The 12,320-nt window shown below is 36.0% G+C and overlaps 4 protein-coding genes across 4 annotated transcripts in view; 2 read left to right on the plus strand and 2 right to left on the minus strand.

The window, feature by feature from the left end:
- Positions 239–1,007, plus strand: LOC110012164 (serine/threonine-protein phosphatase 7 long form homolog). Its single transcript, XM_020694888.1, has 2 exons — positions 239–842; positions 958–1,007. The coding sequence occupies exons 1-2, from the start codon at positions 239–241 to the stop codon at positions 1,005–1,007; spliced, it is 654 nt and encodes a 217-aa protein (XP_020550547.1).
- LOC105166192 (cytochrome P450 94B3) lies at positions 1,481–3,379 on the minus strand. Its single transcript, XM_011085456.2, has one exon. It carries the CDS (start codon positions 3,249–3,251, stop codon positions 1,614–1,616), a length of 1,638 nt encoding a protein of 545 aa, XP_011083758.1. The 5' UTR covers positions 3,252–3,379; the 3' UTR covers positions 1,481–1,613.
- LOC105166954 (cytochrome P450 94B3-like) lies at positions 3,580–5,149 on the minus strand. Its single transcript, XM_011086483.2, has one exon. It carries the CDS (start codon positions 5,070–5,072, stop codon positions 3,666–3,668), a length of 1,407 nt encoding a protein of 468 aa, XP_011084785.1. The 5' UTR covers positions 5,073–5,149; the 3' UTR covers positions 3,580–3,665.
- The window catches only part of LOC105166202 (SNF1-related protein kinase regulatory subunit gamma-1), a 5,111-nt gene continuing 2,926 nt past the window's right edge, over positions 10,136–12,320 (plus strand). The window contains exons 1-2 of the mRNA XM_011085469.2: positions 10,136–10,787; positions 12,049–12,221. Of these exons, the coding sequence (XP_011083771.1) occupies positions 10,595–10,787; positions 12,049–12,221 (366 nt within the window). The 5' untranslated portion in view covers positions 10,136–10,594. The remainder of the gene's footprint in view (positions 10,788–12,048; positions 12,222–12,320) is intronic.

A 12,320-nucleotide genomic window follows, 5' to 3' on the forward strand; every position in this document is an offset into this window, starting at 1 on the left:
GCGCCAGCCTTTGACTAAGGCTGGCGCTGGCCAGCCTTAATCAAAGGCTGACCGCGGCCAGCCTTTAAATTTTTTAAATTTTTTTTTTTTTAAAATTAATATTTCCCCCCACCCTCATCCCCCATTATAAATTGGACGGATGAAGGTGGGTGGAAATTCACTTCATCCACCAGCAAGAATTTTCACCCACCTTCATCTTATACCGTGAGTTTGTCTTCAATTTTTTTTTTCCACAAAAATGGATAGACGATCAGTCTACGGTCCTCGTGATAGTACTGTATTATCTCAACAAGCCCAACATAGGTCTGACGATATTCCAGATGGTGACCTAGACGCCGTACTCATTTCACGGCGTGCGGATGGTACCTTTTGGAGCTACTTTAACCAAAATAATATGTCCGAGCGTGTACAAGAAATCCTACACCAAATAGGATTTTATGGAGTTTATAGGTGCGGACGCCTTCAATTAAATCAACACCTCATCACTGCATTAGTGGAGAGGTGGCGATCGGAGACGCACACCTTCCATTTCCGTGTAGGGGAAGCCACAATTACCCTACAAGATGTACAAATAATTTGGGCACTCCCAATAGACGGCGAGCCGGTGACTGGAATTGATTTCGACCGCACAACACAACAATGGCAAGAATATTGCCTGACTTACATAGGCTTTAGCCCGGATGCAAATGTGTTGAAGGGCTCGAGATTACAGACATCGGCAATTACATCTCATTTGTCGGCGGTCGAAATTACATATAATACTCCCCAGGCTGTCGTCGTCCAGTACGCACGTGCCGTTGCATTACTTTTATTTGGGGGATTGATGTGCCCAGATTCCTCAGGTAACTATGTCTCATTACTATATCTTTCAAAATTAGAAGATATAGTATAGAAACCGAACTACAGTTGGGGGAGTGCTGTGCTGGCATTTTTATATCGCGAATTGTGCAATGCCAGCACAAAAGGCAAAGCGGCAATTGGTGGAGCGCTGCAATTGCTACAGGTAATTTTGACTTAAAAAGTCCTACACGTTATTATTTTTTTTTTTTGCTATTGATATTCATTAATAACACATATGATAGTTTGATAGTAATGAAAAAAATTAGTGTTCACGTAATTAGCAAGTAAAATTTTCGTTGTTAAATCAAGTTATTTAATGCAAGAATTTACTTGTTAATATTTAGCAACGAAAGTTTACTTGCTAAAAAGTTTAGCAACGAATTATTCATAATATATTTAATGTAAGATTAGTAACAAAAATTTTACTTGCATTAGATGAAACTTTAGCATCAAATTTTTTTGTAGCTATTGAGCTATTTTCTTGTAGTGAATGCAATTATTATAAGAAAATGACTTAATAATTATAAAAAAAATTGATTTTAAAAGCAACATTAAGCTAATGAACAAATAAAATTATCACTGATAATCTATATTATTTAAAATTATCGTTGAAGACCTATAAAAATAATTTAGTTATAAAACTATTTTTTTTAATTCGTTATAGAGCAATAATAAGTCAATCAAAAAATAAAAGAAAAATATAAAGAAAAAAAAAAAGAAACAAGAACAAAATCCACAACGGATCAATTGAACCTAACCATACATCACTTTCTTCACTGCTGCCCTCTCCGCTGAACCCTAACATTGAACCCACCGCCCATATAAGCGGTGAGCAGAGGAACGAAAACCGGTGGCTCTGATCGAACTGGGTGGAGTTCAAACCGGCGCAGAACCGATGCCACCACATATTTCATTTGGATGAAAGCCATTTCTTTCCCAAGGCACACTCTTGGACCGGCCTGAAACACTGCAAATTTGTACGGGCTCACCATTTTCACCATTCCACTCTCGTCCAGCCAACGCTCTGGTCTAAACTCCAGCCGGTCCTTACCCCACACCTCCTCCATCCTTCCCATTCCGTATTGAAAATACGTGACCCGGTTTCCTCTGTAAACCGGTGTTCCGTCCGGCAAAACGTCGTCTTTCACCGCATGCTTGGAGTCCCACACCACCGGCGGATAAAGCCTCATGTCATCACACAAACAAGCCTTGATAAAGTTCAATCCTTTCAGATCATCGAAGCCCAGTTGTTCCCCGCCATTCTTCATAGATGTAATCTCGTCCACCACCTGTTTTTCAATTCCCCGGTGGCCCGTCAGCAGCCAGAACAACCACGTCACGGCTGCCGAGGTGGTGTCCCTTCCCGCCATCAGAAAACTTATCACCATATCCCTCACCATCTCATCATCAAGCCCAGATTCCAAGAACCTCGACAGAAGATCGCCGCCGCTATTCCCACCCATCGTTCCTTTCTTGGACCTAATCATCTCATCAACGCAGCCATGAACAAGCTTCACAGCCTCTTTCAGCTCTTTCTCCAAGCCCACATTCAAAGTTCTCTTCAGTTTCCACACAGCAAAGACCGGTGCCGTCCCGCGCATGGCAGAGATAGCGGAAGCGGCGTCGAATGCGGAAGCGAGAGGCGGGGGAGGCCGGGCAAGGTCCAAACACAGAGGGTCCATCCCAAGTGAGACCTTGCAAATAGTATCAAAAGCAAATCTCCTCAACACCTCCTGCATGTCTATGATCCTGTCATTTTCCGCAGCATCATCAAGAATGGGAATCAATCTACTCTCCACTTCATCTTCAAGAACTTTGACCACGAATTCCCTCAAAGACTTGGCACTGAACTCGTGGCTGGCTAACTTGCGCTGGATGCTCCACTTCTCACCATCAACGTTGAAAATCCCTAGGCCCAGAAAATCCCCCAGCAATTCAGTAAAGGGTTTTCCCTTCGGAAAGTTGGCGAAATTGGTTTTCAAAATATACTCAACGTTGTCCGGATTTGCTGTGACGATCGTTCTTGGAGCACCGAGGCGGTGCACGACGATCGTCTGCGTCTCCGACTGCGATAACAGCTCAGTGTACCAATCCAACAAGCGGCGGCGATTCTTGTAGAAAGCAATGAGGCAGCCAATGCTTGGACAAGAATACAGCGCAAATTTTCTGATTTTAAGATGTAGTTTATTGAAAAACAACGATAACGAAGATAACAGAGATAAGATCAAAGACCCTAAAGTTATCACAGACAGAAGGAGAGAGAAAACCATGGTTGGAATGAGAGAGAGAGAGAGAGAGAGATTTAGGTTAAAATGCAGACAAGAATTTAGAGAGATTTTGAGTGAAGAGAAGAGGGTGTGATCAGAAATATATATATATATAGAGAGAGAGAGAGAGAGAGAGCGCAGCATACACTGACTCGCATATGAGACAGAAGGTTTTTAAAGTCACGTGTTCCTAGCGGGGAAAACCGAACTGCGGTTGGAGATAAAAGTGACATTTCAAATATCACTGACACGGTTTTACGGAAAGCAAGCGGAGACGGCGGGTCGACACACTTTCTGGATTGTGTTTTATTTTTTGTATTATTTTTATAAATATATTATAGATAACATACTTCGTATTTAATATTTTAATAAATACATTTTATACACGTTTTGTATACGCCATATATACGAAATAAAGAAAAGTATAAAATTAAAATAGAGGATTAATATAATCCTTAGTTGGGCAGGATTTATTTAATTATAATTAGCCCAATCAAGGTAATTCCCTGCATATTTGATATTTTAAGTTTTTTAAAATTATAAATTAAATTTAAATGATCAAAATTTAGATTGTTCAAACCGGCGCAGAACCGATGCCACCACATATTTCATTTGGATGAAAGCCATTTCTTTCCCAAGGCACACTCTTGGACCGGCCTGAAACACTGCAAATTTGTACGGGCTCACCATTTTCACCATTCCACTCTCGTCCAGCCAACGCTCTGGTCTAAACTCCAGCCGGTCCTTACCCCACACCTCCTCCATCCTTCCCATTCCGTATTGGAAATACGTGACCCGGTTTCCTCTGTAAACCGGTGTTCCGTCCGGCAAAACGTCGTCTTTCACCGCATGCTTGGAGTCCCACACCACCGGCGGATAAAGCCTCATGGATTCACACAAACAAGCCTTGATAAAGTTCAATCCTTTCAGATCATCGAAGCCCAGTTGTTCCCCGCCATTCTTCATAGATGTAATCTCGTCCACCACCTGTTTTTCAATTCCCCGGTGGCCCGTCAGCAGCCAGAACAACCACGTCAATGCGGAGGAGGTGGTGTCCCTTCCCGCCATCAGAAAACTTATCACCATATCCCTCACCATCTCATCATCAAGCCCAGATTCCAAGAACCTCGACAGAAGATCGCCGCCGCTATTCCCACCCATCGTTCCTTTCTTGGACCTAATCATCTCATCAACGCAGCCATGAACAAGCTTCACAGCCTCTTTCAGCTCTTTCTCCAAGCCCACATTCAAAGCTCTCTTCAGTTTCCACACAGCAAAGACCGGCGCTGTCCCGCGCATGGCGGAGATCTCTGAAGCGGCGTCAAACGCTGCCGCGAGAGGCGGAGGAGGCCGGGAAAGGTCCAAACACAGAGGGTCCATCCCAAGTGATACCTTGCAAATAGTATCAAAAGCAAACCTCCTCAACACCTCCTGCATGTCTATGATCCTGTCATTTTCCGCAGCATCATCGAGAATGGGAATCAATCTACTCTCCACTTCATCTTCAAGAACTTTTACCACGAATTCCCTCAAAGACTTGGCAGTGAACTCGTGGCTGGCTAACTTGCGCTGGATGCTCCACTTCTCACCATCAACGTTGAAAATCCCGAGACCCAGAAAATCCCCCAGCAATTCAGTAAAGGGTTTTCCCTTTGGAAAGTTGGCGAAATTGGTTTTCAAAATATACTCAACATTATCCGGATTTGCAGTGACGATCGTTCTTGGAGCACCGAGGCGGTGCACAACGATCGTCTGCGTCTCCGATTGTGACAACAGCTCAGTGTACCAATCCAACAAGCGGCGGCGATTCTTGTAGAAGGCCATGAGGCAACCAATGCTTGGACAACAATAGAAGACAAATTTTCTGAGTTTAAGATGCATTTTATTGGAAAACAGCGATGATGAAGATAGCAGAGATAAGATCAGAAATCCTAAAGTGATCACAGAGAGGAGGGAGAAATCCATGTTTGGAAAGAGAGAGAGAGAGAGAGAGATGTAAAATGCAGACAAGAATTGGGAAAGGTTTTGAGTGAAGAGGAGAGGGTCTGAACATCATCTATATATAGAGAGAGAGTGGAAGAGATCAGCACACAGTGACTCACATATGAGGTAAGGAGAGGGTTTTCAAAGTCACGTTTCGTGAAGGGGAAAAGCGAACTGGGGCCAGCATGATACCACTAATCTAATGGTTGAGTACAATAATAAATTGATAAAATGTTTGGACATTTTTCTTTAATGAGTATGTGGAATCAACCAAGATTCTCTTTTGACTTGTACAAAAGATCTTTTAATACCATAAATTCATGTGGATTGAGGACCACTAATTTAACAAAATGTGGGCATAGATATATATATATATTATAATTGTGAATTTGTCATTTATTTTTTTAGGGTTATCAAATAATCTTGTGACTTTTTTATATTTTATAATTTTGAGGATTTGTCTCTCGCGATTTTGGTATTTTTTTTAACATTTATCTTCCTATAAGTTGCAAAATAATATAACTTTTTGACATTTCACAGTTTTGATCCTTCCGATGCCGAAGTTTACAAAAATATTAAATCATGTACCACATTATATTTTTTTTTTAAATTTCCGTCCATGCTGATATAAGTGAATCAATCAAAATATGGCCCCAGTTTAAAAGAACCATATGAGGTGCACATAATGTAATCTAGCAATTTTTACAAAATCCAGCATCAGAACAACCAAAATAACAAAATATCAAAAGTTACAAGACTTTTTTGCAATCCTAAATTATAAATGATAAAAATACCAAAGTACCAAAATTATAGGACCAAAAATATTTTTAAGCCTATAGTTGCGCATGCAGCTATTAACTATTGTTTTTGTATATGCAGTCAGTATTAGTTACAATTAAAAAATTATGAAAAATATTTTGATCAAAGAAGCTATGAAAAATATTGATTAACTATCGTAAAAATATTATAATTTTTGTTTGATTATAATTGATAATATGATTCACCAATATTTTTAACCAATAATGAATTATAGCGTAGAAAATAATAATTTTTCTTGTATTGTTATATGTACGTAGTAGTTGAACATTAATGTCATATGTATAACTTAAGGAGATAATCACATTTATGATACGTTTATACAAATTATTCTATATTTTGTATAATTATAAAAAGCACCCATAACATTAAAATTGTACAACGATGTTGACATTTTTTAGGAAGTGTATGTATAATTTTTCACATAATAAAAATAATATAGATAAATGATGTTGATGTTTATAGATCAATATGTGTAATTATTTAATAAATATAAATAATTCATATAAACAAATCATATATATATATCACGGTCTGTAAATACAATTATTCCAAATAAAATTACACGGCCATTTAAAGCTTTTGTTGAGCATAAAAACAAATGTATTGTGAACACAAAATAACTGTCGTTTAAAAATATTGGCAAAAGTTGAAAGAAGTCAATTCTAGGTGGCTATCTAACTAAAGAGATTTGGTCGTACCATTTGACATAAACTGCATCTTGATGCCAACGTTTGATGTCGATTGTTCTTTAATAATAATAATAATAATAATATAAATCTAAATTGAAGAGATTAACCACTTACATATATATCTTTTCATGTACGTGTGGAAAAATATTATTTCTAGAATCGGACCGGCCATGACGTGCACCTTTTCATATGAATTTAAATTGAATTAAAGTATATATAGTCAAAGGGATGATAATAAAAAATAATTAAGTTGATCATGTGTACAATCTTACACACCAAAGTATCATTAATTTTTGCGCATGCAAGAATGTTGTACATTTATATATATATATTCAATTATATTTCTCCTTTTGCAGTCATAAAATGTGGGAAGCATGCACTTTGGTTAATTAATATAATCATTTGCTTTTAGTAATGAACATAAATTATGATTTCTATATAATAAACTAGATATATGATTATGATTGGAAAAATTATAACTTTTTAGTCCTGTAATTTATGGGTGCCATTTTTAACTATGTACGAATTGATTTTTGCAATTTTGTCTTATAATTTTATAATTTCGGCAATTTTAGTCCTGCAAATAAATTCGTGAAGGCAAAAATGCCGACTCTCCTAAGTTATAGGACTAAAAATTCCAATACCCCTTAAATTACAGAACTAAAATTTAATTGGGTTTTATGTGCAAGTCACATGCATTTTTCCGACTAATTGATTAAATTTGTCAAAATTTTCAAATTATAGGATTAAATTGTGAAAATCAATTGTATGAGATAATATCCTCATAAATTACAGGATTAAAATTATATATTTTTTTTTATTGTTATATACATATATATCAAGTGTACTGTGGAAAAGACCAAATTCCCCTCCCCCATTCCCATTAAAAGCAACATGTCTGCTCAAGACGAAAATTCGGATTTTTCTTGCTCAGCTCAGGTTGGGCACCCTACCCAACCATCCAACTCCTCAATCATTGATTGTCTAACACATAATAACTGAGGATAGGACGGAGGGGGGGACGCAGTGGTTCGCTATTTCAAACACGTTTTTATCAGTTTGTGGCCGAACTCCGCTGATCTTAAATTGTTTCGGCTGAGAGGAAAACGTAATCCAATCATTTACAGAAAGCGATTGTCGCATTTCATCTCATGAATTCGGCGCCGTTTTGCGCAACTGATTCAGTGGGAGCCCAAAAAGAGTGCAGTTGAAGTAGTCGTCCACTCCACATCTCTGTATCTACTTCTACTTTAGGTATGCACATACTTGTAGTCAGTAGTCACTATATATATTTATATATTCGAATTAAATACAAAAGAATTTTTGTGAAAATAATAATAGAAAAAAAAAACTTTCTTATAAAAGAAAATTCCAGTACTAATTAACTTATACGATTGCGCAATGACTAGCAATTAGTGGTTGTTTTTGGAACTGAAGCCAGAACATTAATTGTATGTAGTTAACAACCATGATAAATATTAATTAATCGTAGTTGAAATTTAAATTTTTGTGTTGGTTAATTTTTATAATTTTTAAACTTATAATGTAAGAAAAGATGAATATATTTATAATAACAGAGGGTAAAATACAATAACCCTCACAATTACAATTTTTAATCTGAATAGTTTTCAAAGTGTAAATGTTTTTCTGTTTTGAAATTTTGGTAGATGTAGTACACGATCGAAAATGATGTCCACATTGGTTGATATATAGTTGGTCGAATTACTTTATGAGAATTGACTTAGTCAAGTCCGGACTTGATTTTTGGGGTCGTGTGAGTTAGATAATGTTGGTGGGACATAATTAATGTGACTTAGGATTTATATATGGCTCGGATCCAATTAATTGTATTTGGTTTTAAATATTTTTAATTGGGATTCATAATTTTTGAAAATAGGGTTTTGTATGAATTTTAATTCCCAATTATTTTTTATCATATTCAATTCAACTATGCAACACCAAATGTCATTTTCAATAATATTATGCAATTGTTGATGAGTATAGTTGAATTGGCGAAGTTGAGGTTTTATAACTATAAGATTATGAGTCCAAACACCATCAACATATTATTCTACATTAATAGTAGTTGTTGACTAATTATAATTATTTGATATATATGATTGTCATAATGATTAGATACAAATATTATATATTAATATTTGTACTTGATTCATTTAAAATATAATAGTTTATCGTTTTCACTTAAAAAAAAGAATATGCTTTATGTTGTTTACGGGAGGGAAATAAAGGAGTGGTACTCGTAATTGAAACTAGCATTTACTATATTTTCCTTTAAAACTATATATATCTCTAAATAACCATATGGTTGTATTTTGTCTCAATAATGAATTTTGTAGTTTTAATAGTCGTAATTATTTTGTAAAGCTTATTAAGAGTTAGTGAGAAAAATGGGATGAAATAGTCATTAAAAGCGATTAGTGATATATGTAGTGACGCCCTAGTGATAATAATTTCTTTTTGTGATTGTTTTTGCATTATGCTAATTTTGTGCATAATTTTTTTCATTGATAATTATAAAGACAAAATATAAGCAACCCCTTATAATATGGGGTATTTGTCAGTTACCCCAATAAAAGAATAGCAAAATAACTTCAAAACTTTTTAAAAGCAATTTACCTCCTGAGAGGGGTGTAGTGCGCGCGCTCCTCTTACAATTATGCATGATTTTTAAAAATGACTCTTAATTATGATAAATAATTTTTTTATGAAGAAAAAATTATATTTTTATATTAATTTTATTTAATCATAATCAATAATAATTATTGGTCATAATTTTTAATTTATAGCCATTAAAATTATAACTAATAATAATTTTTTTCCTAGTGCCTCCTGCTGTCAGCTTTTCCCTCCCCATTTTCTGGTGCCCTCTTTGTTCCCCTAATCCCATTGTCCTCCCTCCCCTTTCCTCCCTCCCATTGCCGACCTTCCCCTCCAGCCCTCGTTGTCGCTAACCCCCCCTCCCCCCCTATATATGTATATAAATTTTTTTATCTTATATATAAATATTATATATATATATAATTAAATAAATATATATTATATAAATTTTAAATCTAGACCCTTAATTCGAATTGAAAAGAATCTAGCCATTGATTTGATTAGTTGAATTTAGATTTTAGATTCAATTAGATTCAATAGTTTTTAAATAAAGTTATAAATATAAATTTTTAATTAAAACTTAAATAAATAAAAAAAATAAAGAAAAAGTGCGTGAATTACACCAAATTACATGAGGTGACGATGGAATTTTCTAAAATTTAGCCACAGCAGGCTTCAACAATGAGTGTGACGATGGATTTTTGTGTGGCTATGTATTTTTAACACGGTAATTCTAATGAATCTAATTTCAACTGCATTCTATATTTCACTACAAGAAACCAAGATTAAAAGTTATTCCAATTTATTTGACATCAAAGAAATTTTATTAATTAAAAAAAGTGCAATATTTTGGGGTTATTAATTATTAATGAGCCTTATTCTATTTTTAGTACAAGAAAGAAATCTGCTAATAGAAACGGATTAGGGTGTAAAGCTTGAAAGTAGAGCTCTCATGGCTGACAGCCAAAGCATGATCCGAATTTCAGCATCCTCACCTTTGACTGGGAGGGCTATGGCTACTCTCCGACAAGCGTCAGCAGATGAATCGTCAATGGGGCAACATCAACATCAAAAATCCCGGACCGTAGTATTACGTTGCATCATCTCGTATCATAAGAAAACCACCCCTGTATACATACGCTGTTCAGAACCATGGTTGCTGTTTGCCCACCAATTTTTTTCAAGAAAGTTTCACCATTTTACAAGTTGCCCAACTTTTGTCATTTCCAGCAGTTTGATTTTTTCTGGTTGAAACTTTTAATTGATCGGAAGTGTGTGTACTGTGTGAAAATATATACATACGTATTGATATACATATATATATATAAATAGAGAGAGAGAGAGAGAGAGAGAGAGGAGAGTGTGAGTGAGGGGAGAATGAATCGTCTAGAGATGATGACGGTGGCGGTGGAAGAAGGTGAAACACCGACGAGCCCAGGAGTGAAGTTGGGAATGCAGGTAGAGGATTTGTGGGATGTACAGGGGTCTCAGCTGAGCCCAACCGAGAAGCTTAATGCTTGTTTTGAGAGTATTCCTGTCTCTGCCTTTCCCCCTGCTCCTTCCTCCCAGGGTAAATTTATTTTTTTATTGGGTTTAATTTTAAAAAACACAAGGGATAAATTACTAATTTTTTTTAAAAGGGTAAATTTGCGCATTTACAATATCACATGGGCCTAAATTGCATTTTTCCCATTTTTATCAGTTGATCTGATGTGGTGCTGTGTAAATGAATTTTACTGGGGATGAGTATACTGTTTGATTCTAGTTCTTGATTTTGAGCTGGGCTATAATATGTGATTGGGTTTAAGTGTGTTTGCTTCTTTATGCTGGTTATAATATATTTATGCTTTACTTAAGAATCTTGGATTGTATCTAATCTATCTGTGATGATTAGCTTGATGAAATGGTTGATATGATTGATTGTTACTTTGGAAAAGCTTGGTAAGATAATACTGACGGATCAAGAAGAAGAATTGGATAACATTTTCAAATTAGGGGTTGATGAAAGATCACTCGATCTAAAAGTTTAGACTGTTCGAAAGGAAAATCATTAAATATTTAATAATTAAGCTTATGCTGGTACATAATGGAATCATTTAGTATCTAATATCTGTGACACGCCCTCTCACATGCAGGCAATATCCTTTTTGTCAGACCTCTCCTGTAGAACTTTTGCTTTCCTAAATGCGTGACTATGAGATTCCAACCCAAGCTCACTTCTTGTTTAACTTGGCTCTGGTATTATTGTTAAATGACCACCTCATTTAAAAGTTTAAACTTTACAGAAAAGAATCATTTAATATTTTTTATAGGGGTGGATTGTTGTGGTAAATTGTTGATTCAATGGTTTTATTCTAAGGGAAACTATCTGCAATCTTTTTGTGATGATAGAGAAAATCACCATACTTGTAGTATTACAACTGGGGTGGTGCTTGTGTTTCTGTCTTCTTCAGTTATAAGATATAGGTAAATACTAAACAGCGAAGATGGTGGCTGATTTTCATGGAAATAAATCCTGAAACAGATCATCTTCAGGATTTTATTACTTGGAATCAAAATCTTGAGTTTGTATTATACACATATTGACATAGACCACATGATGCCGTGATTCTCCGTCTGCTGTCCGGAGATATATTGTATACACATCTCATGGCTGCACTGGATGTCATTTATAATACACTTGTATGAATTTGACTCATAGTGTTATGATGTCTGTAGAGTTAGCTTGATAGGTCATATTGCCTTTCTTTCCTGCATCGTTCTTTAAGTAATTTCATTTTGGTGGAGAATCACTCACATTTCTCAGCCTCATGCTATGCAATTTTGCACAGTTGTTGAGATAAGCTCCGACACGAGTCTGGCGCACGCCGTCAAGTTACTGGCCCAGCACAAAATACTGAGCGCACCAGTCGTAGACGTCAGAGCACCTGAAGATGCCAGTTGGATCGACAGATATATAGGCATCGTGGAGTTTGCTGGCATTGTTGTATGGATATTACATCAGGTTTGTTAATCTTGACTACTTGAACATGGAGGTTTTTAAAATGACTTGTTAGATTATGAGGTGCCGTTGCGATTTCTCGACTCATGTAAAGTAATTACA

Source organism: Sesamum indicum, linkage group LG1, assembly GCF_000512975.1.
Source record: "Sesamum indicum cultivar Zhongzhi No. 13 linkage group LG1, S_indicum_v1.0, whole genome shotgun sequence".
NCBI lineage: Eukaryota > Viridiplantae > Streptophyta > Magnoliopsida > Lamiales > Pedaliaceae > Sesamum > Sesamum indicum.

Excerpts from the sequence above, each read along its gene's own strand:
- LOC110012164 (XM_020694888.1), top strand. The coding sequence starts at position 239 with ATGGATAGACGATCAGTCTACGGTCCTCGTGATAGTACTGTATTATCT. Across the intron at positions 843-957 it reads GATGTGCCCAGATTCCTCAG|CACAAAAGGCAAAGCGGCAA; the intron begins GTAACTATGTCT and ends GTGCAATGCCAG.
- LOC105166192 (XM_011085456.2), bottom strand. The coding sequence starts at position 3,251 with ATGCTGCGCTCTCTCTCTCTCTCTCTCTCTATATATATATATATTTCT.
- LOC105166954 (XM_011086483.2), bottom strand. The coding sequence starts at position 5,072 with ATGGATTTCTCCCTCCTCTCTGTGATCACTTTAGGATTTCTGATCTTA.